Source organism: Rissa tridactyla, chromosome 2, assembly GCF_028500815.1.
Source record: "Rissa tridactyla isolate bRisTri1 chromosome 2, bRisTri1.patW.cur.20221130, whole genome shotgun sequence".
NCBI lineage: Eukaryota > Metazoa > Chordata > Aves > Charadriiformes > Laridae > Rissa > Rissa tridactyla.
The window spans coordinates 167,992,765-168,016,040 of NC_071467.1; the positions used below are offsets into that span (position 1 = coordinate 167,992,765).

General features: G+C 73.8%; 2 protein-coding genes across 3 annotated transcripts; one reads left to right on the forward strand and one right to left on the reverse strand.

The window, feature by feature from the left end:
* Positions 1–1,201: 1,201 nt before the first annotated feature.
* On the reverse strand, positions 1,202–4,999 carry CDK5 (cyclin dependent kinase 5). 2 transcript variants are annotated; one of them, XM_054189524.1, is made up of 12 exons: positions 4,896–4,999; positions 4,670–4,758; positions 4,479–4,546; positions 4,250–4,310; positions 3,879–3,935; positions 3,660–3,755; positions 2,315–2,389; positions 2,107–2,203; positions 1,937–2,006; positions 1,755–1,815; positions 1,600–1,680; positions 1,202–1,470 (listed from the first exon to the last, which is right to left on the reverse strand). In XM_054189524.1, the coding sequence occupies exons 1-12, from the start codon at positions 4,930–4,932 to the stop codon at positions 1,204–1,206; spliced, it is 1,059 nt and encodes a 352-aa protein (XP_054045499.1). In that variant the 5' UTR covers positions 4,933–4,999; the 3' UTR covers positions 1,202–1,203. The 2 variants fall into 2 exon arrangements, with proteins under 2 accessions (XP_054045499.1, XP_054045500.1); XM_054189525.1 differs by lacking the exon at positions 2,315–2,389 and having other exon boundaries at positions 4,896–4,966.
* Positions 5,000–5,291: 292 nt separating this feature from the next.
* Positions 5,292–23,273, forward strand: SLC4A2 (solute carrier family 4 member 2). Its single transcript, XM_054189471.1, is given in 25 exon segments — positions 5,292–5,365; positions 6,031–6,094; positions 11,315–11,459; positions 15,135–15,306; positions 15,375–15,406; positions 15,408–15,611; positions 15,773–15,897; positions 16,029–16,255; positions 16,491–16,627; positions 16,739–16,919; positions 17,005–17,140; positions 17,326–17,506; positions 17,614–17,728; positions 17,806–17,990; positions 18,081–18,294; positions 18,389–18,610; positions 18,793–18,941; positions 19,079–19,273; positions 19,684–19,902; positions 20,030–20,119; positions 20,291–20,457; positions 21,294–21,547; positions 21,807–21,976; positions 22,257–22,430; positions 22,534–23,273. Coding segments are annotated over 23 exon segments (3,690 nt in total). The 5' UTR covers positions 5,292–5,365; positions 6,031–6,094; positions 11,315–11,399; the 3' UTR covers positions 22,615–23,273.
* Positions 23,274–23,276: the final 3 nt, after the last annotated feature.

Genomic DNA, 23,276 nt, shown 5'->3' on the forward strand with positions numbered 1-23,276 from the left:
AACACCCCCCCCCACCCCTCGACCACGCTGCCCTGGCCGGGGGCCACCCCAACCTCCCCCCTGGGTCGCTGTGGGGCGGGGGGGGGGGGACAGCTTTGCTCTGCAGCGGGTCTGGGGGGGGGGGGGGGGGCTCCAGGGCGGAGCTGGGGCAGGCGGGGGAGGGGGCACGGGGCGCAGCCCCCCCCCCGGGCACGGCCAGGCGCAGGAGGGCGGCAAGGGACGTGGGGGAGCAGCCCCCCCCGGCCCTGATACCCCCCCCCCCCCCCGTGTCCCCAGAGTGGCCGCCCCCCCCTGCGCTGCCACCCGGACGGTCTCAGCTTCGCCCCGAACCTGCTACCTCGTCACCCGGCTCTAGGCGCCCCCCAGGAGTTCTGCTGCTGAGGGACCGGCCCCCAGCCGGGGGGGGGGGGGTGGGGGGGGGGGCCGCGGGCACCGGACCCCACACCCCCCCCCCCGCCGCCTTCCTTCCCCTCCGCCAGGATGCGGGGACACCCCCCCCCCCCCCTCCCCGGGGCTGGCACCGGGCCCGCGGTGCCCCGCTATGGGACACCCCCCCCCTCTTCGAGCCGGGGGGGGGGCGTATCGGGGGGCTGGGGGTGGCGGGGCCCCCCCCTCCAGCCTGCTCCCACCCACCTGCATGCCCTGCCTGTGCCCCCCCCCCCCGCTGCGCTGTACATGAACTGCTCGCTGCGGCCCCCCCCCCCCCATTAAAGAGCTGCCCCAGCCCGGCTCCTGTGCTGCTGGGTGGGGGGGGGGGCACAGGGGGTCCGCGCTGAGCAGGGGGGGCTGGGGGGGTTCCCCGGCCCCCCGGGAAGGAGGAGGCAGGCGCTGGGGAGGGGGAAGCTCTTTATGGAGGTAACAAACGCGCGTCCACCCACCTACAGCAGCACGGTAGAAAAGGAACGGGGTGCCCTCCCCCCCCCCGCCCCCGCCGTACACCCCCCCCCCGGGAGAGCTGACACCCCGGAGGGGGGGGGGGGGGCAAGGAGAGGAGGGATGGGGCGTCCCACCCCCCCCCCGGGGTCCCCGCGCCTGGTCCCGGAGGGTCCTGCCCCTCCACCGGCACCGTGTCCCCGGGGGAGGGCTCCCCGTGCCCCCGGCCCCCCCGCAGGGCTGGGGGGAGGGGGGGTCAGGGTTTGGAGGGGGGGGGGGGGGGGGCGTACCAGCCCCCCGCAGCCGGGGCAGAACCGGGGCAGCGTTGGGTTAAAAACCTAATAAATAGGGGTTGGGGGGGGTGGGGGGGGCGCTGTGGTGTCGGGGTGCTGGCACCTCGCTCCTCACCTGGCGTCCCCCCCGCTGCCCTGGGGGGCTGTGCCGCCCCCCCCCGCCCCCCCAGCGTGGCCGGCAGCGTGCGGGGGGGCCGTGCCGGCGGCGGGGGGGCCCTATGGAGGGCAGAAAGTCTGTGAAATAGGGGTGCTGCAGAGCCTCCTCCGCCGATATCCGCTGCACCGGGTTGCACTTCAGCAGGTTCTGGGGTGGGGGGGGAGAGAAGGCGGGAGGTGCGGCCGAGGGGACCCCCCCCGGCCCGGCGTGGGGCTGCGAGGGGTGAGGACCCCCCCCAAAACCCCCCCCCGGCTCTGAGATGGGCAGAGCGCTCACCTGCAGCAGGTCCCGGCCGGTGGCGTTGAGCTTGGGCACCACGTTGACCAAGGAGGTGGTGGCGGGGTACATGGGGTAGGGCTGGGGGGGCACAGAGGTCAGCCCCGGCCCCCCCGACCCCCCCCAAAAAGGTTACCAGCCCCCCCTCGCCTCACCTTGTAGTCCGGCAGCTTGGCCATGGCCGGCCACTGCTCCTCCGTGGGGGTTCCCAGCAGCGTGGGGGGGGACAGCGGTCAAGGGCCACCACGGGAGGTACCTGGGCCCCCCCCCCACCCCCCCCGCAGCCCCCCCCACCCCAGGAGAGGGGGCGTCCTCCTCCCCCCGCTCCCAAGGATATCGGAAAATCCGTTTCAGCTGGTCGTCCACGTCGTTGCCCGGGAACAGCGGCCGCCCCGCGTTGGCCAGCTCTGGGGTGGGGGGGAGAGGGGATGAGCACCCCACGGTGGCACACAGCCCCCCCCCCCCCCCCTGCGCAGGTAGCCCCCCCCACCCCCCCCCCGGCACTACCTGCGAAGATGCAGCCGGCCGACCACATGTCGATGGAGGTGGAGTAGAGCTTGGCGCCGAAGAGCACGTCGGGGGGCCGGTACCAGAGCGTGACCACCTGGGCAGAGGGAGGGACGGGGGGGGCACCGGTCGGCCGAGACCCCCCCTCTCCTCCAGCGAAAGCGCGTCCCGGCCCCCCCAGCTCACCGTCCCGGCCCCCCCAGCTCACCTCGGCCGAGTAGCAGCGCACGGGGATGCCGAAGGCGCGGGCCAGCCCGAAGTCGGCCAGTTTGAGTTCCCCGTTCTGCTGGGAAAGCGCCGGGTCAGCGGGACGGCGCGGGGGACGCGGTGCGCAGCCGGCATGGCACGGCATGGCACGGCACGCTGGCATGGTGCTCCGTCGGCATGGCACGGCATGCAGCCCCAGCATTGCTGGCACAGTGCGCAGCCGGCACGGCACGCAGCCCCGGCGTCGCTGGCGTGATGCATAGATAGCACGGCGCACAGCCGGCATGGCACACAGCCGGCACGGCACGGCACACAGCCCCAGCATCGCTGGCACGGTGTGCAGCCGGCACAGCACACAGTTGGCACGGCACAGCACACAGCCCCGGTGTTGCTGGGACGGTGCACAGCCGGCATGGCGCACAGCTGGCATGGCACAGCACGCAACCCTGGCCATTGCCGGCACAGTGCACAGCTGGCACAGCATGGCACACAGCCCCAGCCATCGCTGGCACGGCATGCAGGTGGCACGGCACAGCACACAACCCTGGTGTCACTGGCACGGTGCACAGCCAGCACGACACGCAGGCGGCACGATGCACAGTTGGCATGGCACGGCACACAGCCCCAGCCATTGCCGGCACGGCACACAGCCCCGGCCACCACTGGCACAGCGCACAGCCAGCGTGGTACGTAGGTGACACGACACACAGCCGGCATGGCATGGCACACAGCCCCGGCCACCGCTGGCACAGCGCACAGCTGGCACAGCACGGCACACAGCCCTAGTGTCACTGGCATGGCACGCAGCCGGCACGGCACGCAGCTCCGGCCATCACTGGCACAGCAGGCAGCCGGCATGGCACACAGCCCCAGCTGTCGACGGCGTGGTGCACAACCGGCACGGCACACAGGTGGCACGATGCACAGCCAGCACGGCGTGGTGCGCAGCCCTGGCCATCGCTCGTACGGCACGAAGCCAACATGGCGCACAGCTGGCACGGCACGCAGCCCCGGCCGTCACTGGCACGGTGCGCAGCCGACACAGCATGGCACACAGCCACAGCCGTTGCTGGCACGGCGCACAGCTGGCATGGCATACAGCCCTGGCCATCGCTGGCACAGCATGGCACGCAGTCCTGGGCATCGCTGGCATGGCTCACAGCTGGCATGGCACACACGCACACAACCCCGGCCGTTGCTGGCACGGCGCACAGCCGGCACGGCACGCAGCTGGCATGGCATGGCATGGCACGGCACGGCACGCAGCCCCAGGCATCGCCGGCATGGCACGCAGGCGCCACGGCACGGCACGCAGCCCCGACCACCGGCGCCTCCCTGTCCCTCACCCTGTTGATGAGCAGGTTCTGGGGCTTGAGGTCGCGGTGCAGGACGTTGCGGCTGTGGCAGAAGGCGAGACCCTTCAGCAGCTGGTACATGAAGGACTGGAAGGAGATCGCGGGACGCCTCAGCGGCGCCGACGGCCGGTTCTCGCGACGCTGCAGCCGGGGCAGGACCGGCCCCGGGTCCCCAAGGGCTTCCAGAGCCCCCCCCCCCCCAAAACGCACCTTGACGATCTCCGGATCCAAGTCCCCGTTGCAACTATCGAAGTACTTCTTCAGGTCCTGGGGAGGAGCCAGCGGGGGACACAGAGAGCCAGGGAATGGTTTGGGTGGGGAAGGGACCTCAAAGCCCCCCCAGCGCCACCCCCTGCCCTGGGCAGGGACACCTCCCACCAGCCCAGGTTGCTCCAAGCCCCGTCCAACCTGGCCTTGAACCCCTCCGGGGATGGGGCAGCCACAGCTTCTGAGCCCCAGCGCCTCGCCACCCTCACGGGGACAAATTCCTTCCCTGCGCCTCCCCCCAGATCTCGGGTTAAAACCGTTGCCCCCCCCCCCCCCCACCCTCTCCCCGCCCCCGCTGCCACCGGGACCCCCACCTGGTCGCAGAACTCGAAGACCAGAGTCAGCTTCTTGTCGCTGTGCAGGACGTCGTGGAGCCTGCGAAGGGGACGGGGGGGGCGGGATGCTGAGGTGCCGGGGAAGACCCCGGGGGGGGGGGGTCGGGGCTCCCCCCGGGGCCACGGGGGCACCCGGGTGCCCCCGTGGCCCCGGGGGAACCCCGACCCCCCCTCTCTCCGGTGCCACCTCGTAGCCCCCCCATCTCACCTGACGATGTTCTTGTGCTTCAGCTCCTTCAGCAGACAGATTTCCCGCAGCGCCGAGCTGGGGACGCCCTGCAGAGGGATCGGGGGGGGGGATTGAGGCGGTTTGGAGCCGGTACCGGGCACCGGGTACCGGTTACCGAGCATCTCCTCCCCGCCCCCCCCCCCCCATTCCCTTCATCCCTCCATCCTCACCTCGTCGTCATCGTCCAGCCGCACCCGCTTCAGCGCCACGATTTCGTGCGTCTCCCGGTTCTTGGCCTTGAAGACGGTGCCGTAGGTGCCTGCGGGGATGCCGGGTCGTCGTCGTCGCCGCCGCCGCCGCCGCCGCACCGGGAACGGGCACCGGGAACGAGCCCCGCTCCTCCCGCCCCGCCCCGCCCCGCCCCGCCCCCTTTCCCCGCCCCGCTCCCGGCCGTACCTTCCCCGATTTTCTCCAGTTTCTCGTATTTCTGCATCGCGCCGCGATCCGCACCCGGCCCCGCCGCACCGGCCCCGCCGCCGCCGCCGCCGCCACACCTCCCGGCAGCCCCCGCGCCGGCCACGCCCCTTCCGCCACACCTCCCGGCAGCCCCCGCGCAGGCCACGCCCCCGCCCCGCTGACGCCCCGCCCCCCCAGCGCTGGTCACGCCCCCGCCACGCCTTCCCGCTCCCCGCCGGGGTTCCGGGTTCGATCCCCGCCTCCGCCCGCGCCGCCCCGCTGCACCGGGACGCCGGGACCGGCCGCGGTGGGGTTCCCATCGCGGGGGACGGGGACGGTGCTCCCACGGGGACGCTGCCGGGACACGTCGCGGACCCGCCCGGTGCCGCCCCGCCTCGCCCCGGCGCGCTCCCGCTGCCGCTCCGCCCCGCGGGGCCGCGCAAACCCGCCCGGCGCGGCGGGACTCTCCGGTAAGCGGCGGGGCCGGGAGCGGGAACCGGAACCGGAGCCGCCATGGGGCCCGGCGGGGCTGGCGGGGCCGGTGCCGGTGCCGCCCGCCCGGGATCGTCCCCGCTCCCTCCCCGCTTCCCCCGTCCCACCCCGCCCGGGACCCCCGGCCCCCGCCACCCCCCGACCCGGGACGGGACCCCGGGGCGCTGCACCGGCCCCGCGGCTCCACCGGCGGCACCGAATCCCGGCCCCCCCGCTGCCGCCTCCGGGACCCCCGGCGGGGGGAGCCCAGCCCGGGGGGGGGTCGCATGGGGCGCTCCCGGGTCCCCCGCCTCCTCCAGCCGGGGCAGAAGCAGCACCCCCACCTGCGGGCATCCCTCCGGGACCCTCTGCGACCCCCCGGGACCCCCTTGGACCCCTTGGAACCACCGGGACCCCCATGGACTTCCCCACAGACCCTCCTGGAACCCCCCCCCCCGCCCCGCACCCGGCGTCTCTGCCATCGGGGGCGTCGCACCTCGGTCCCCTCCCGCCGCCGCGCCTCCGGGGCCGGTTCCACACGTGGCCCTGGCCACCTTCCCGCACCGGAGCGGGCCCCGGTGGCCACAGCTGCCCCGGGCCGCGGCGGGGTTTGGCAGAGCCGTGTCGCCGCCGCTTCAGCCCTCGGTGTCTGTTTCTTTTCCAGCAGGCGCCGGCGCGACGCGTGGCAGCTCCATGCCCTTCCCTCCCGCCTCCTGAGCCCGACGCAGGTGAGGAACGTGGCGCCCAGGAGCCGACCCGGCGCGTGTGGCACCGCCGTCCCGCACCCACCGGCCTCCCCCCACTGCCCCGAGCGGGGGGGACCCTCCTGCGGTGCCCGCGGGGGTTGGCGCCCACCCGGCGTGGTGCGTGCTGGGAGCTGCGGTGCCGGGTGGCGAGCGGCGCTGCCCGCTTGCGAAAGGCTGCCAGGGGTTGAGCAACGCCGGGCGCGCGTCCAGCCCCGCCACCCTCCCACTCACGTTCCGGTGGGGGCTCCCACGGCCCCCCCCGGGCTGGGGGTGGGCTTCAGGTGCTGGTGGGGGACACGGCGCCCGCGGCCTTCCGTGGCGCAGGCAGGGCTGGGGGCAGAGCCAGCGCCCGGGGGAGACCCCCATGGTCTCTGTTTTGGCGTCGGGATTGCTCCGGGGAGGGGGGGGGGGGTTGTGTCGGTGGCCCGGTGGTGGCCTGTCAGCGGGGAGGGCTCCGGTCCCCCCCTTTCCGTCGTGCCCTTCGGGGTCACTGCACGGCTTCAAGGGACCGGCGCGGGATGTCATCGCCCTAATTAACAACCCCGCTCCCCGCCGGCAGCCCTTCCGCCCCCCGCCTCCCGCGGGATTTTTGGGCTGGGGTTGGGGGGGGCCGGGTGGGCTCCGCGGGGAGGATTTTGGATGGTGGGTCTGGGGCAAAATGGGGTGGTGGGGGACGTTGCCGGGGAGGGGGGCGGCGGGAGCGTCCCCCATCCCGTCCATAGGACGGGATGGGGGACGCTCCCGCCGCCCCCCTCCCCGGCAACGTCCCAGGGATGGCGAGGGGGGGTCTGGCTGCCATCCCCGGCACAGCCCTGTCATTAGAGGGGACCGGGTGGCCGCAGGGACCGGGCTGGCTGCCCGAGGATGCCGCGATGGGGCTTGCCGGGGTGTGTATGGGGGGTGGGGGGGGCTACGCTCTCTGCCCCGCCGTGTCCGTAGACGGGACCCCCATCACCGCCGCCCAAGCTGGTGGGGGTCGTGCCCCCACCGTTGGCAGTCGCCCGGCCCCGGCGCTCGCCGCTGGCCGCCCCCGAGCCCAGCAGGAGCCGCGGCGCAGAGGTGGGGCTGCCCGAGGAGCCGTTCCGGCACTTGGCACCGCGGCTCTGTTTGGATAAAGTGGCCTGGTGCAGGCTTGCCGAAACAAAGACTTTTCGCTGCTGCCGCTGCTGATTTTTTTGTTTTGTTTTGTTTTGTTTTGTTTTTTTCTCTCTCTCTCTCCCCCTTTCGCACCGGTATAAAAGCTCCCGGCGCTCGGCAGCTCGCGGTGCGACGGGGCACGACGCGGCGGCCGCACCGGCCGAGGGTCCCGCTTCGTCGCCCGTTGGCATCCCAGGGGACACCCACCGGCTTGGCCGGCACCCGGCAGCCTCCGCGGGACGCCGGGGCCGCGGCCGTGCCGGCTTGGCGGGCGATGGGGTGAGTGGGGCAGAACCGGCGCCGGTGGGGAGCAGGACAGCCGGGCTCAGGCCCCCGGTGCAGCCGCGGTGGGTGGGTGGGTGGGCGCACGGCCCCCAGCCCTGCCGTGGGTGACGGTGCGGAGGCTGCGCCGAGGTGTCAGTGCCGGTGCGTGTCCCGCGGCACTGGGGGTTGGTGCGGGGGGGGGTCCCGGCCTGATGTGGGGTCCGTGGGGCAGCCCCTGCCCATGACAGCAGTGCCAGCCCTACCGGCTGTCCCCCCCCCGTCCCAGTCCCCGGTGGCACCGGCGTGGGCGTGGGCGCGGAGCCGCGCAGCGCCGTGATTCATCTGCCGGATCCGGCGGTTTCGAGGTCGCGGGGCCGGGGGGGGGGGGGGGGCCGGAGGGGGGTGAAGGATATTTTTGGTGGCGGGTTCTGAAGGAGGAAACCTCTGCCGGGCGGGAGCCGCGCTCTCGGCCCTGCTGCGTCCCGCGGCGGCCAAGGGGGTGGCGGCGTCTGCCGGGGTCTCCCGGAGCAGCCAGGTGAGGCAGGAGGGGGGAGCGGGGCCGTGTCCCCTGCCGTGGGGACCCCGCGGGGCCGGGGGGGGCTGGCACTGGGTGGCTGCGTGGGGTGGCTGCGCCTGCCCGCATTTTCGGTGGCCGTTTTTGGTGGCCACCAGCCCTTGGGTGCTGGGCACGGGGGCTGGGCTGCAGGGGGCTCGGGGGGTCTCCTGTCCCCAGGTCCCCGGGGGTGTCTCCGGGGCCCCCCTCGGCACTGTCCCCCATTTCGGGTGGCTGGGGCTCATGCCCTGCCCATGCAGGGGGGATCCTGGTGCATGGCCACGGCGGGTGCCGGCGGTGGGTGCCGGAGCCACCCAGAGCCCAGCAGAGCCTGGGCACGGCGGGGTGCGGAGGCCGCTCGACCTTGGGGTGCTGCCGGCGGTGCCGGGGACGGGGACGGCTGGTGGCTACCACGTGGGAGATCGGAGCTCGGTGGCCGGGGGTCACCCCTTCCCGGTGCCGGGGCACAGCCCGGGGCTCCTGGGGCACGTCATCCTGGCACCATGGGCACAGCTGGAGCTGCGCCAGCCTGGTCCTGCCGCAGTTTTCCCTGGGAATTGGGCAGAGGGGGTCTGGGGGGGTGGCGCCAGCGGGAAGATGCCAAGGGATGCCGTGCGTTCGCCGTCACCGCGGTCTTGGCTGCAGATGTGGCTCCGGCTCCTGATCAGAGGTGGCACGGCGGTCACCGTCGGCGTCACCTCGGGCTGTGGCACCAGCGTGTACGACACATGTGTGTGCGTGTGTGTGCGCTGATCCCGCCTCGGGGACCCGCTCCCGGCGCTGCCGCTGCCGGCCCAGCCCTGGCCATGGCGTGAGGAGGCACCGCGCTGCCGGCGGCACCGGGCAGGTGGGCTGTGGGGTGCCCCCGGGCCTCCCCGTCCCCCCTCCAGGGGTGTTGGGTCCATGGTGCCGGCGGGATGGCCCGGGTGGGGACGGGCTCCCTGGGCCGTGGCATGTCCTGGTGTGACAGGGTGTCGCTGCCATCTCGGCGTCGGCATCGCCTCACTTCCCTCCTTGCCCATCCCGCCACCGGCTCGGCCTCCCCTGCTGGTGCCGTCGGCGGGGCCAGGGGCACGTGGGGGCTGTGGGGCAGCCCCACGGCGCGGGGCGTGGGGCCGATCCCTCTAATCACCTGACGGGATCAGGCGGGCAGGCCGGGGCCGGTCCCAGGAATGTGACTCCGGCAGCGGCGGGAGCGGCCGGGCCGGCTGGCGCACAGGCGCTGATGGCAGCCAGCCGGTAATTACGGCGCTGGCAGCCCGTGGCCGTATCTGCGGGACCTGCCCCGCTTATCGCAGCCGCCGGCTCCCTCGCACAAGGGGCCATTGTGCCGCGGGGCTGCCGCGGGCGCTGCCACCATCCCGACACCGCGCGGCCAGAGACGGCGGCCACCACCCGCCGGTGCCCGGAGCAGGAGGAGCCGGTGCCCAGAGCCAGCGGCACGGTGTGGGGCACCCACACCGGCAGAGCTGCCATGGGGCGCCCCCACAGCCCCCGGGCACCCCAGCGCCCCGGAGCCCCATGCCGGGGGGTGGGTGCCGGCGCAGCGTGGTGCGGGGGGCGGCCATGTGCTGGCCGTGGGCTCCTCTGCGGGGCTGGCACGAGCCGCTGAGCTGTTGCCGGCCGGCTGCCCGGCCGTGCCTGCCGGGTGACTCAGCCGCCATCACGGAAAGCAGAAGTTCCCCCCCCCGGGTGACCGTCACCATTTCCAGCGGGGTCAGGCCACCGGCTGCCGGGCACCGTGTGTCCCCTGCGTGGCTGGACCTGGCACCGCGGCAGCAGCGCCAGCGGTGGGGCGAGGGGCCGGAGCCGGCTCCCCCGCGCCGGTGAGAGCGCAGCTCGGCGCCGCTTCCCAGCCCGGCGTTCCCGGAGAACAATCCCAAGTGTGTTCCCGGGGCTCTAATCCCCGCGATTAACCCCAAAAAGCTTCTTAGGGCCGGCAGCGGGCAGCGCTTTCCCGCGCCGGAGCCCCGGCACCCGCGGTGGCCCAGCGCCGCGTCCCCGGGGAGGGTGGGACGGTGGCAGCTGGCGGCACGAAGGAACTGGCTGGTGGCTCGACGCCGCTGACCCTCCTGGGGGGCTCTGCCCCCCAACCCGGTGCCCCGCTCCCGGCACCGGGGACCCCCCCACACCCCATTTGCTGGTCCCAAATCCTTGGGGCTGGGGGGACGCAGCCGTGTGGGACCAACCCGGTGTCACCCCACAAAGGTAGTTTGGGGGTCCCGGCTCCGTTTTGGGGGCGGGGGAGCAGAGACACCGTCTCATCCCCCACCAGTTCCATCCCCGGGTGAGGGGCACTGGTGAGACTGGAGCTGTGCCGGGTGGGCTCCCGTGCCATGGCGGGGGGCTCGGGCACAGCGATACGGAGGGCACGAGTTGTGTGTGGGGGGGAGTTTTGGCTGCCGGTTGGGGTTTGGCGCGCGCCCCGGCAGAGCGGCTGTGGGATAATCCGGGCGGCTGGAATGTGGATGTGCTGGCTCCGGCTCCGGCCCCGGCTGGGGATTAGGGAAACCGGGAGCGCCGAAATGAGGAGAAAGTACCATCCGGTGCCGCGGTCGGGCTCGAGGAGCCGCGGCCTCGGCGTCGGCCGAGGCCGCGGCTCCTCGAGCCCGACCGCGGCCACCAGTGGGGGAGACGGTGACGAGGACGGTGATGGCGAGGCACCCATGTGAGACGCAGTCATCCGTCACCACCCTTCTCGGTCCTCCACCGTCACGTGGGGGACCACCTCCTGTGGCCATAAACCCGGCACGCCGGTGCCGCCAGGGTCAGCCCGGTGCCGGGGGGAGCTGCTGAGGGGCAAGTGTGGGGGCAAAGATGGCCGGTGGGCTGGTATGGGGGTGCTGGGAGGAGGCCGGAGGGAGGGATTGGGCACTGGGTGTCCGGCAGTGCCGTCACCTCCCGGGGTCTGGCTCCCTGCCGGCGCCCCACGCGGCTGGGCTGGTGCCCGGGGTCTCGCCATGGGGGTTCTGGCCCCTGTCCCGCTGCCCCGGCTCCTCTCCCCTCCCGGCGTTTGTCTTGGCCCCCGCTCTCCCGCTCCCACCCCCGGCCAAGACAAACCGGCCCCGAGCCAGCCCTGCCCGCGCCGCGCCCCGGGACACCGAGCAGGGGCAGACCCCGGACCCCCGCCCGCGGCACTGCCCCGGCGCTGGCGCCCGGTGCCGGGGGAGAAGCGGATGTCCACGCGGCCCCTCGGGGCATCGCCGGTGCCGGGGGAGCACCCTGAGCCCCCCATCTCTGCCCCCCAGGTTATGCTGCCCCGACAGCGTCCCCTGAGCCCCCGCGAGAAGGAGAAGGGCTGAGCCGGGGGCGCCGCGGTGCCGCGCCAGCGCCATGACCCACTCCCAGGTGTCCTCCGAGATCCACCACATCATCTCCTCCGCCTTCCAGAGCGTAAGTGCCGCGGCGGCCACGGCCCCGAGGGGGGCTGATGGGGGCTGGGGGGGCTGCACCCACCGGCCGGGCGAGGGGTGCCACGGCATGACACCGCAGGGTGCTGCCCCACTGCCCGGCCGCAGGGCAGGGCTGTGCCCCACGGCAGCCAGCCCGTGCCGGGGCGGTGGGTGCCCTTCAGGCAGGTGCTGCCGGGGTGCGTCGTGCCAGGGCCACCATCTCCGCCGGTGCCACTCGCCTGCCCCGGCCGCGCGCGGTGCCAGCGGTGCCCTCGGCGCGGGTTCTGGGGCTGGGTTAATGATTCACCCTTTGCGTCGCGCTGCCGGCGCCATTGGGCAAGTCCCCATCGCCGCGCACGTGACCGGGAACGGGACCTGTGTCCCCTTCCCGCGGCTCTGCCACCCATGGATTTCCTCCTGCGCTCCCCGGTAAGCCGCGGCCTCACCGGGCTGGGGGACCCCACACCCCGTCCCACGGCCGAAGCTGTCCCCGGCAAAGCCGTGGCCGCCGCGCAGGCGATGGAGCGTGCCGGGCACATGGGGACGCGGGGCATCGCCCTGGGACAGGGCGCGGGGTCGGGAGCAGCTCGGCCCCACCGACCCCTGGCCGGGCACCCCGGGGACACCGCGCACGTGGGGACGCCGGCGCTGGGTCACGCCAGGCCGGGGACCCGGCGGGTTTGGCAAGGGGGTTCTGCCGCCGTCACGTGGCGCCTCGATGCCGTGGGTGGTGGGTGTGAGGGGACGCGTGGGTCTGCCTGGTCCCTGTCACCCCCACGGCGCTACCCCAGGGGTTTGGGGTCACCCCACGTTTGGGGTCGGGGCCAGGGGACCGCGGGGACCTCAGAACACGGCGCCTGGGCCGGGATGTGCCGGGCTGGGGGGGCTGTGCCACAGGGCACCGTCCCCAGGGGGGGTGGCAGCCCCCACCGCCGCTGCCCGGGGGTGTCCTGGCAGGGGACGGTGCCCGGGGTACCCCTGTCCCCACCCCGGCCCTCCCCCATGTCTGGGTGACCCCGTCCTCCCCGTCCCGGTGTCCCCCTCCCCACACCCCCCTCGGGGGTCCCGGGGGGTCATCGGGGGTGGCCGGGGCAGCGCAGGGACCGTCCCTGGGGGGGCCATGGCGGGGGGGGGTCAGCAGTGCAATCCCAGAAGGAATTGTGTGGGGGGGGGCAAAGCTCCCACCTTACCGGGGGCTTTACCGGCGGGGGGGAAGCCGTGCGTTACCGTTACCCGGGGGGGTGTGACCCGACGTGACCTCTGCAGCGCTGGGGGGGTCAGCGCACACACGGCGGGGGGGTCGTTGTGTGGCCGCGAGCAGAGTCGGTGCGTTCCTGGGGACCGGGGGCGCATCGCCGGGGGTCGGGGCGTTGCCGGGGGGGTCGGTGCATTCCCGCGGGGGGGGTCGGTGCATTCCCGGGGGCCCGTGCATCGCCGGAGGGGGGGGCGGCTCTGCGTGCCGGGGGTCGGTGCATTCCCGGGGCGGGGCGGGGGGGGGGGCCGTGCATTGCCCGGGGGCCGGTGCATTCCCGGCGGGACGGAGCCCGGCCGGGGGGGTCGGTGCATTGCCCAGGGGGAGGTCAGGGCTCGGCCGCGGGGGGGTCGGTGCGTTCCTGGGGGTGCCGGACCTCGGCCGGGGGGGTGCTGGGGGAGTGGGATGCCGTGGGGGGGGGTGGGATGCCGGAGGGGGTGGGATGCCGGGGGGGTCCGTGCGATGCCGGTGGTCGGTGGGATGCAGGGGGGGTGGGATGCCGGGGGGGGTCGGTGGGATGTCGGTGGGCGGTGGGATGCCGGGGGGGGGTCCGTGGGATGCAGGGGGGGTGGGATGCCGGGGTGGGGGTCGGTGGGATGCCGTGGGGGTGGGATGCCGGGGGGGTCGGTGGGATGGCGGGGGGCGGTGGGATGCCGGGGGGGTCAGTGCGATGCCGGTGGTCGGTGGGATGCCGGGGGGAGTCGGTGGGATGCCGGGGGGGTGGGATGCCGGGGGGGTCGGTGGGATGTCGGTGGGCGGTGGGATGCCGTGGGGGTGGGATGCCGGGGGGGGGTGTCGGTGGGATGCCGGGGGGGTCGGTGGGATCCCGGTGATGTCAGTGGGATGCCGGGGGGGTGGGATGCCGGGGTGGGGGTCGGTGGGATGCCGGGGGGGTGGGATGCCGTGGGGGTGGGATGCCGGGGGGGTCGGTGGGATGCCGGGGGGGGGCAGCGCGGTGCTGCGGGCGCCGGCGGTGCCCTCTGCGGGCCGCTGTCACCTTGAGGCGGGCGCGGGGCGGCTCCGTCAATATTTGGCGAGGCCGGGGAAGGAGCCGCCGCCCCCCCCCCGGACCCCCCCGTCCCCCGCCGCCCCCATCCCCGGCCGGGCCGGGCCGGGTCGCGCCGCCCCGATAAAGCGCTGCGGGAGCTGCGGCGGGAGCGCGGCTCCGCCATGACTCAGGTAGGACCGGCCGGGCGGGGACGCGCCCCCCCCCCGCAACGCCCCGCAACCCCCCGGAACCCCCCGCCCCTCCCAGCCCCGCACCCCCCCGGCACTCCCGCAATCCCCCCCCCCGCCCCGCTCCGCGCTCCTGCACCCCCCACCCCCCGGTGCTCACCCCCAGCCCCGCACACCCCCTGCCCCCCCCAGCACCCTGCGGTCCCCCAGTCCCGCACCCCCCTGCGTCCCCTACCCCCCCGCACACCCCCCCTTGCACCCCCTGCACCTGCAGCAGCCCCCCCCCCCCCTTGCACCCCATCACCCACAGTGGGGTGCACCAGCAGCGCTGGGACGGGGGCACGGCACCGGGGGCACCGTGGGGGCAGGGGCTGGCGCAGGAGGTGGGGGTACGGCACCGGGGTGCTGGGGGTGCACAGAGGGGTACGGCACCGGGCACGGCACTGAGGGTACATGGGGGGGCACGGCACCAGGCACGGCTCTGGGGGTACGCAGGGGGGGCACGGTGACGGGGGTGCTGGGTCCAGGCTGACTGGGGAGCGGGGCACCGGGGTGCGGGGGCACGTGTGGGGGGAGTGTGGCACCAGGGCTGCGCTGGGGGTAGCGGGGGTACATGGGGAGACCATGTCACTGGTGCTGCCGGGTCGGGGCTGAGCTGGGGAGCAGGGCACTGGGGATACTGGGGATACTGGGGATACCAGGTGTACGTGGGGAGAGCGTGGCACCGGGGCACGATGGCGGGGATGCCCGATCGGGGCTGCTCTGGGGAGCAGGGCACTGGGGGGACTGGGGGTACACGGGGAGACCATGGTACCGGGCACAGCACCGGGGATGCGGGGTTGGGGCTGCACTGGGGACAGCGGGGACGCGTGGGGAGAGGACGGCACCGGGGCACAGCACCGGGGATGCCGGGTCGGGGCTGTGCTGGGGAGCAGGACACCGGGGACACCGGGGGTACATGGGGAGACCACGGCCCCAGTGGTGCGCTGTGGCCAGGCGCCGGGGCGCTGGGGTACCCGCGGGGGAGCGCGGCACCGGGGCACAGTGCTGAGGCTGGGGGGTGCCGGGCGCGCTGGGTGCAAACGGCTCCGCTGAGCGCCCGGCGCTGGGGTGCGCGTCCCACGCCGTGCCGGGGTGCACGTCCCGCAGGTGCGGGGCCTTTGGGGACCCCGCAGAGCCGCCGTGTGGGGTGCGCGACCGTGGCCGGCGGCAGTGCCGGTGCCCGCTGAGCCCGCTGCCGCCCCGCAGCCCGAGCAGGAGGCGCCGGGCGCCGGGTCGCCCACCTTCGGGGGGGAGGAGGAGGAGGAGAAGGACCTGAACAAGGCGCTGGGTGTCGAGCGCTTCGAGGAGATCCTGAGCGAGGCGCACCCCCGCAACGCTGAGGAGGCCGGGCGCAGCTATGGCGAGGAGGACTTCGAGTGTGAGTGGGGGCCGGGGGGCGGCGGGGGGGCAGCAGGCAGGACCCCGACCCTGCCCTGTCCCCCGCAGACCACCGCCAGTCGTCCCACCACATCCACCACCCCCCTCTCCACCCACCTGCCCCCCGACGCCCGCCGCAAGAAGGGGGCGCCCAAAAAGGGCAAGAAGAAGCACCGCCGCGCCTCCGTCCCCGGCGAGACCCCCACCATCGAGGAGGCCGAAGAGGATGAGGACGAGGCGTGCGACACGGAGACGGAGCGCTCGGCGGAGGAGCTCCAGCAGCCCGGCCCCCCCGAGGCCGTGCAGGTGAGGGCAGGGCTGGGAGCGGGGGGCAGCGCTGGGGCCCCCCTGGCTTTGGGGGCTCCCGGGGCGGGCGGCCAGGTGCCACCGCGGTGCCGGAGCCGGTGCCACCGGTGCCTGGAGGACACGGCTCTGTGGCAGCCGGTTCCTCCCGCGTCCCGTCGCAGTTCTTCCTGCAGGAGGACGAGGTGACCGACCGCCGGGCGGAGGAGCCGGGGACCCCCACGGCGCAGCCCGGCTCCCCCCCGCAGCCCCGAGGGTCCGCATCCCCCAGGGGCGCCCGGGCAGGCAGGTGAGCGGGGGCCGGGGCTCGGCCGGGGCTCGGCCGGGGCTGGGGCTCTCAGGGGGTGGGCAGCCCCCTCCGGCCGCCCCACAGCGGGGCTGGGGGGGGGCTCAGCTCTGGGGCGGGCGCCTTCCTCGCAGCCCCGATGAGGAGGAGGGAGGTGCGGCGGAGGAGGCGGCCGTCGCCGAGGCCGGCTCCCCCGGTCGCCCCGTGGCCAAGTCGCAGCCGGGGCACCGCAGCTACAACCTGCACGAGCGGCGGCGCATCGGCAGCATGACGGGCGCGGAGCAGGCCCGGTACCAGAAGATGCCGACGGACGAGTCGGAGGCGCAGACGCTGGCCTCGGCCGACCTGGACTACATGAAAAGTGAGTGGGGGGCACCCCACACCCCGGGGGCCGCGCCGGCACCGGCTGTTGTCACGTCTGCCACAGAGCTCCCCGGCGGGATCACGCAGCCTTCGGCACGGGGGTCCCTCTGCTCCGAGCCACCCCGGGCAGGCTGCCAGCCCACGGCTGCCCGTGCCGGGGCTCGGTGGCCCCCCCGGACCAGGGCTCCCAGGTCGCCCACCCGCCGCCATCGCTGTCCCCCCCGTCTCTGCAGGTCACCGCTTCGAGGACGTGCCGGGGGTGCGCCGGCACCTGGTGCGGAAGAGCGCCAAGGCGCAGGTGGTCCATGTCAGCAAGGACCACAAGGAGCCCAGCACGCGGCAGCGCAAGCAGGACCGGCAGCCCCACGAGGTGCCGGGGGTCCCGCGGAGGCGGCTGGGTGGGCGTGGGTGGGAGGCTGCCCGCGCACGGTGCCGCGGGAGGGTCCCCGCCATCCCGGCGCTGACCTGGCGGCGCCGGCAGGTCTTCGTGGAGCTGAACGAGCTGGTGGTGGACAAGAACCAGGAGCTGCAGTGGAAGGAGACGGCGCGTTGGATCAAGTTTGAGGAGGACGTGGAGGAGGAGACGGACCGCTGGGGCAAGCCCCACGTGGCCTCCCTGTCCTTCCGCAGCCTCCTGGAGCTGCGCAAGACCCTGTCCCACGGTAGGGAGGCGGGGATGGCGCCGGGGGACCGGGCAAGGGGGGGGTCCCCGTCCCCGCTGGCCTCAGCCCCCGCTCCCTCGCCCAGGGGCCGTGCTCCTCGACCTGGACCAGAAGACGCTGCCGGGGGTGGCTCACCAGGTGGTGGAGCAGATGGTCATCACCGACCAGATCCGGGCCGAGGACCGCGCCAACGTGCTGCGGGCGCTGCTGCTCAAGCACAGGTGAGGGCGGGGGGCAGCGACCCGCAGCGTCCCCCCACCTCCGTCGGGATCTGCTCCCCGCGGCCCCGGCGACCGCGCTCTCCCCGGCACGGCCGGCGTGCAGCGTGCCGGCAGGGGTGGCGGTGCCGGGCTGCCGGCCGCTCTCCCCCGGGGCCACCACGGGCAGCCCTGGCTTTGCCCCGCAGCCACCCGAGCGACGAGAAGGACTTCTTCCCCCGCAACATCTCGGCGGGCAGCCTGGGCTCGCTGCTCGTGCACCACCACAGCACCAACCACGTGGCCGAGGGCAGCGAGCCGGCCGTCACCGAGCCCCTCATCGCCGGCCACGCCGCGGAGCACGACACGCGCGTTGACGTGGAGCGGGAGGTGAGCCCGGCCCCTGCGGCTGCCCCACGCTGGCCCCAGCCTTCCTCCCGGCCCACCACCGCTCCTCGTCCTCGGGAGGGGCCCTGACCCCAGCCCTGTCCCCGCAGAGGGAGGTGCTCACCCCCACGCCCCCCGCCGGCATCACCCGCTCCAAGTCCAAGCACGAGCTGAAGCTGCTGGAGAAGATCCCGGACAACGCCGAGGCCACGGTGGTGCTCGTGGGTACGGAGGGGTTGGCAGGGAGTGGGGGTTCGGGGGCGGTGTGTCGGGCTCCCCCGGTGACCCCCGGTGCCCCCCAGGCTGCGTGGAGTTCCTGGACCAGCCCACCATGGCCTTCGTGCGGCTGCAGGAGGCGGTGGAGCTGGACTCGGTGCTGGAGGTGCCCGTCCCCGTGCGGTTCCTCTTCGTGCTGCTGGGCCCCAGCAGCACCCACATGGACTACCACGAGATCGGGCGCTCCATCTCCACCCTCATGTCCGACAAGGTGGGTGCCGGGCCCCCGCCGCGGCCGGGCTGGGGGTCCCCCGCGGTGCCACACCGGGCGGTGGCTCTGACGCCGCCGTCGTCCCGCCAGCAATTCCACGAGGCCGCCTACCTGGCCGACGACCGCCACGACCTCCTCAACGCCATCAACGAGTTCCTGGACTGCAGCGTGGTGCTGCCGCCCTCCGAGGTGCAGGGCGAGGAGCTGCTGCGCAGCGTCGCCCACTTCCAGCGCGAGATGCTGAAGAAGCGGGAGGAGCAGGAGCGGCGGCTGCTGCTGGAGCCCAAGTCCCCCGAGGAGAAAGGTGCCGGGGGGACGGGATGGGGGACGGGGATGGCGGGGGGCACCCGCGTGGCGGGGTCTCACCGTCCGTCCGTCCGTCCGTCTGCGGGGCGCAGCGCTGCTGAAGCTGAAGGTGGTGGAGGGCGAGGGCGAGGAGGAGGACGATCCCCTGCGGCGCACGGGACGGCCCTTTGGGGGCCTGATCCGGGACGTGCGGCGGCGGTACCCCAAGTACCTGAGCGACTTCAGGGACGCCCTCAACCCCCAGTGCATCGCAGCCGTCATCTTCATCTACTTCGCCGCGCTGTCGCCGGCCATCACCTTCGGAGGGCTGCTGGGTGAGCGCCGGGGGGGGGAAAGGCACCGCCGGTGGGGGGGAACGGCACCGCCGGTGGGGGGGGGACCGGCGCGGGGCACTGCACCGGGTCACTGCGGGTGCTACCGGGGCCACCCACCGGCTGTGACGCTGGGGACAAAGGGCCGGCGGGTGTCCTGTGTCCTGATGCTGTCCTGCCCGCAGGGGAGAAGACGCAGGACCTGATCGGGGTGTCGGAGCTGATCATCTCCACGTCGCTGCAGGGCGTCCTCTTCTGCCTGCTGGGCGCCCAGCCCCTGCTCGTCATCGGCTTCTCGGGGCCCCTCCTCGTCTTCGAGGAGGCTTTCTTCACGGTGAGAGCGGGGCGGGCCGGGGGGACGTTCCTGGGTGCTGGGGGGCAGGCATCGGGGGATGTCGGTGCCCCAGCCCCGTGGCCGCCCCTCCTGCTGACGCCCCTCCCTCCGTCCCTCCGCCCCGACGGCACCGGCAGTTCTGCACCTCCAACGGGCTGGAGTACCTGGTGGGGCGCGTCTGGATCGGCTTCTGGCTCATCCTCATCGTGCTGGTCATGGTGGCCTTCGAGGGCAGCTTCCTGGTGCGCTTCGTCTCCCGCTTCACCCAGGAGATCTTCGCCTTCCTCATCTCCCTCATCTTCATCTATGAGACCTTCTCCAAGCTGGCCAAGGTGAGCCGCGGAGCCGGGGATGGTGTCCATGGGGCCAGGGCTGGTGTCCGTGGGGCTGGGGCTGGTGTCTGTGGGGCCAGGGCCGGAGTCTGTGGGGCTAGAGCTGGTGTCCATGGGCCTGGGGCCAGTGTCCATGGGGCCGGGGCTGGTGTCCGTGGGGCTGGGGATGATGCCTGTGGGGCTGGGGCTGGTGTCCATAGGGCCAGGGCAGGGTCTGCGGGGCTGGGGCTGGTGTCTGTGGGGCCAGGGCCAGTGTCCGTAGGGCCAGGGCTGGGTCTGTGGGGCTGGAGCTGGAGTCCATGGGGCTGGGGCCAGTGTCTGCCGGGCTGGGGCCGGTGCGTGTGGGGCCGGGGCCGGTGTCCGTGGGGCCGGGGCCAGGCAGGACCGTCCTGAGCACGGCGCCGCCGCAGATCTTCCAGGAGCACCCCCTGCACGGCTGCCTGCGGGCCAACGGCAGCGGGGCGGAGGCGGAGGCGTGGAGGAACGCCAGCGCGGCACCCGCCAACGCCGCGGCCAAGGTGACGGGGCAGCCCAACACGGCGCTGCTCTCGCTGGTGCTCATGGCCGGCACCTTCTTCATCGCCTTCTTCCTGCGCAAGTTCAAGAACAGCCGGTTCTTCCCCGGACGGGTGCGTGGGGCAGGCGGGACAGCCCCGGGGTGAGCCCAGCTTGGGGGGCAGAGCTGAGCCGGGGCGGGGGGGGATGGGGGGGTGCTGGGGCCGGGCTGACCCTGCTCTTCCGCCCCCCCTCCCCCAGATCCGGCGGCTCATCGGGGACTTCGGGGTGCCCATCGCCATCCTGGTGATGGTGCTGGTGGACTACGGCATCCGGGACACCTACACGCAGGTCAGCACCCAGCCGGCCCCCCCCGCCCCGGGCAGGACCCCCCCCACCCCGCACCCTCCTGCCTCGGTGGGACCCGGTGCCGCGGTGGGTCCCGGTGCTGCGGTGGGGGTGTCCCCCCGCGGGGCAGAGCCGGTGTCCCCCCCCCCAGCGCCTCTCGCCCCCTCCCCGCAGAAGCTGAGCGTGCCCAGCGGGTTCTCGGTGACGGCCCCCGACAAGCGGGGCTGGGTGATCAACCCCCTGGGCGAGAAGAGCGACTTCCCCGTCTGGATGATGGTGGCCAGCGGCCTCCCCGCCGTCCTCGTCTTCATCCTCATCTTCATGGAGACGCAGATCACCACGTGAGCGCAGCGGGGCCGGGAGGGGGGCAGGCGGGGCCCGCTGTGCCGTGCCATGCTGTGCCGTGCCATGCTGTGCCGTGCCGAGCTGTGCCACGCTGCGCCATGCCATGCCATGCCGTGCCGTGCTGTGCTGTACCACGCCAGGCCAGGCTGAGCCATGCCATGCTCCAAGCTGTGCCGTGCCAAGCTGTGCCATGCCATGCTATGCCATGCCGTGCTGTGCTGTACCATCCCATGCCATGCTGTGCCATGCTGTGCCATGCTGTGCTGTGTGATGCTGTGCCGTGCCATGCCATGCCTGCTGTGCCGTGCCATGCCATGCCGTGCCATGCCGAGCTGCGCTGAGCTGTGCCATGTCTTGCTGAGCCGTGCCAGGCTTTGCTGTTCCGTGCCAAGCCATGCCAAGCTGTGCGGTGCCACGCTGTGCCAGGCTGAGCTGTGCCACGCTGAACTGTGCTGTGCCGTGCTGAGCCATGCCAACCTGTGCCATGCCATGCCGTGCCAGGCTGAGCTTTGCAGTGCCATGCCAAGCTTTTACCACACTGTGCTGAGCTGTGCAATGCCAGGCTGAGCTGTGCCATGCCGTGCCAGGCTGAGCTGTGCCGCGCTGTGCAGAGCTGAGCCATGCCAAGCTTTGCTGTGCCGTGCCACACTGAACCGTGCTGTGCCAAGCTGTGCAATGCCATGCTGAGCTGTGCCATGCTGAACCGTGCCAGGCTGAGCCGAGCCATGCCATGCCAAGCTTTGCTGAGCCATGCTGTGCCATGCCATGCCGTCCCATGCCAAGCTTTGCCGTGCTGTGCCGAGCCGTGCCGACGGTCTGCCCTTGTGCCCAGGCTGATCATCAGCAAGAAGGAGCGGATGCTGCAGAAGGGCTCCGGGTTCCACCTCGACCTCCTGCTCATCGTGGCCATGGGCGGCTTCTTCGCGCTCTTCGGGCTGCCGTGGCTCGCGGCGGCCACCGTGCGCTCCGTCACCCACGCCAACGCCCTCACCGTCATGAGCAAGGCTGTGGCGCCCGGGGACAAGCCCAAGATCCAGGAGGTGAAGGAGCAGCGGGTCACCGGGCTGCTGGTGGCCGTGCTCGTCGGTAGGTCCAGCCCTGCCCGCTGTGGGTCCCGCGCGGCCACCGGGGGCCGGGCAGCCGTGGGGAGGGGGGAACGGGCCACAGGGGCAGGGGTGCCCACAGCCCTGTCCCAACTGGTGCGGCTGTCCTCTCCCGGGGGGGCACCAGTGACGCAGGACCCTCCCTGAGCCTGGGGGGGTGACCGGGCAGGGAGGAGGGGGACGGGGGGGGGTCTCAGGGCACCCCCTCCCCGGACACCACGGGTGACCCCGCTCTGTGCCAGGCCTCTCCATCGTCATCGGGGACCTGCTGCGGCAGATCCCGCTGGCCGTGCTCTTTGGCATCTTCCTCTACATGGGCGTCACCTCCCTCAACGGCATCCAGTTCTACGAGCGCCTGCAGCTGCTGCTGATGCCCCCCAAGCACCACCCCGACGTCCCCTACGTCAAAAAGGTCGGTGGGGGGGTGGACCCTTGGCGGGGTCCCCGGGGGGGTGGGACCCTCGTCTGGGGCACCCTTGAGCTGGGGGCACTGGGCCGTCTGCGTGACAGACTCTGGCAAAGCCTTTTTTTAGGGGGTCGAGGGGATGGACGAAGTTTGGGGGGGGGACAGGGCCGTTCCCCCGGGGCACCCAGAGCCCGGCAGGGCCGTGGGCGCCGTGTCCCCGGGGTGGGGGGGTGCCGTGGTCATGGGGCGGGAGGGGGACGCAGGGGTGTGACGGCCGTCCCCGCAGGTGCGCACGCTGCGCATGCACCTCTTCACCGGGCTGCAGCTGGCGTGCCTGGCCGTGCTCTGGGCCGTCATGTCCACGGTGGCCTCCCTGGCCTTCCCCTTCATCCTCATCCTCACGGTGCCACTCCGCATGTGCCTGCTCAGCCGCATCTTCACCGACCGGGAGATGAAGTGTGTAAGTACCCACCGCGCGTCCCGCCGCCGCGTCCCTCGTCCCCGCGGGCGCTGGGGGCTGTGGCGGAGGGGGAGCCCCTCGCTCAGCCCCCGTCTCCCCCCAGCTGGACGCAGACGAGGCCGAGCCCATCCTCGACGAGCGGGAAGGTGTGGACGAGTACAATGAAATGCCGATGCCGGTGTGAGCGTGTGCCAGCCAGCGCGCCGGGCACGGCCGGCACGGGGCAGCGGCTGCGCAGCCGTGCCCAGCCAGGGATGGGCACCCCGCGCTCCCCAGGCCTTTGCGGGGGGGGACACCTGCCAAAGAGACGCCAGCCCCCAGCCCTGCCCCGCGGGGACCCCCACACCCCTCCCGTGCGGTACGGGGCCGGGCTGGGCCTTCGGACCCCTCGGGCGCGTCCCGACCACGCCATGGGGCAGAGCCCCCCTGGTCACCCCCCAGCAGAGCTGCAGGTCCTGGCCCTGCCCCAGCCCCCCCGCAGCCCCCGGGCTCCCCCCAGACAATCAGGCGTTTCCTAAATCCCACCGGGTTTTATTTAACAGAGTAATTTAAATGGCAATAAACAGCTTTACGAGGAGCGTGCGGGGCTGAGGGGTGCCGGGGCGGTTTGGGCTGACGGTGCTGGGGGGGGGGGGTGAGCCCCGGGCACCCCTGTGGGCAGCAGCACCCCGGGCACCCTGCGGTGTCAGGGCCAGGGGGGCCGTGCCTGCCTGTGCCCCCGCCGGGCAGAGGGCTGGGGAGGGGGGACACGGGGGTCGCCTTGTGCCAGGGCCCAGCCCGGGTGGGGGCTCTGGGCCGGCCGCTGCCTTCTACTAATAAAGAGAATGGACTTTGCACACTTTTCAC

Coding starts and splice junctions, on each gene's coding strand:
- CDK5 (XM_054189524.1), bottom strand. CDS start 4,932: ATGCAGAAATACGAGAAACTGGAGAAAATCGGGGAAG. Junction 4,759..4,895: donor ACTGGAGAAAATCGGGGAAG/GTACGGCCGGGA, acceptor GCATCCCCGCAG/GCACCTACGGCACCGTCTTC. Junction 2,204..2,314: donor TGCGCTGCTACTCGGCCGAG/GTGAGCTGGGGG, acceptor CCCTCTGCCCAG/GTGGTCACGCTCTGGTACCG.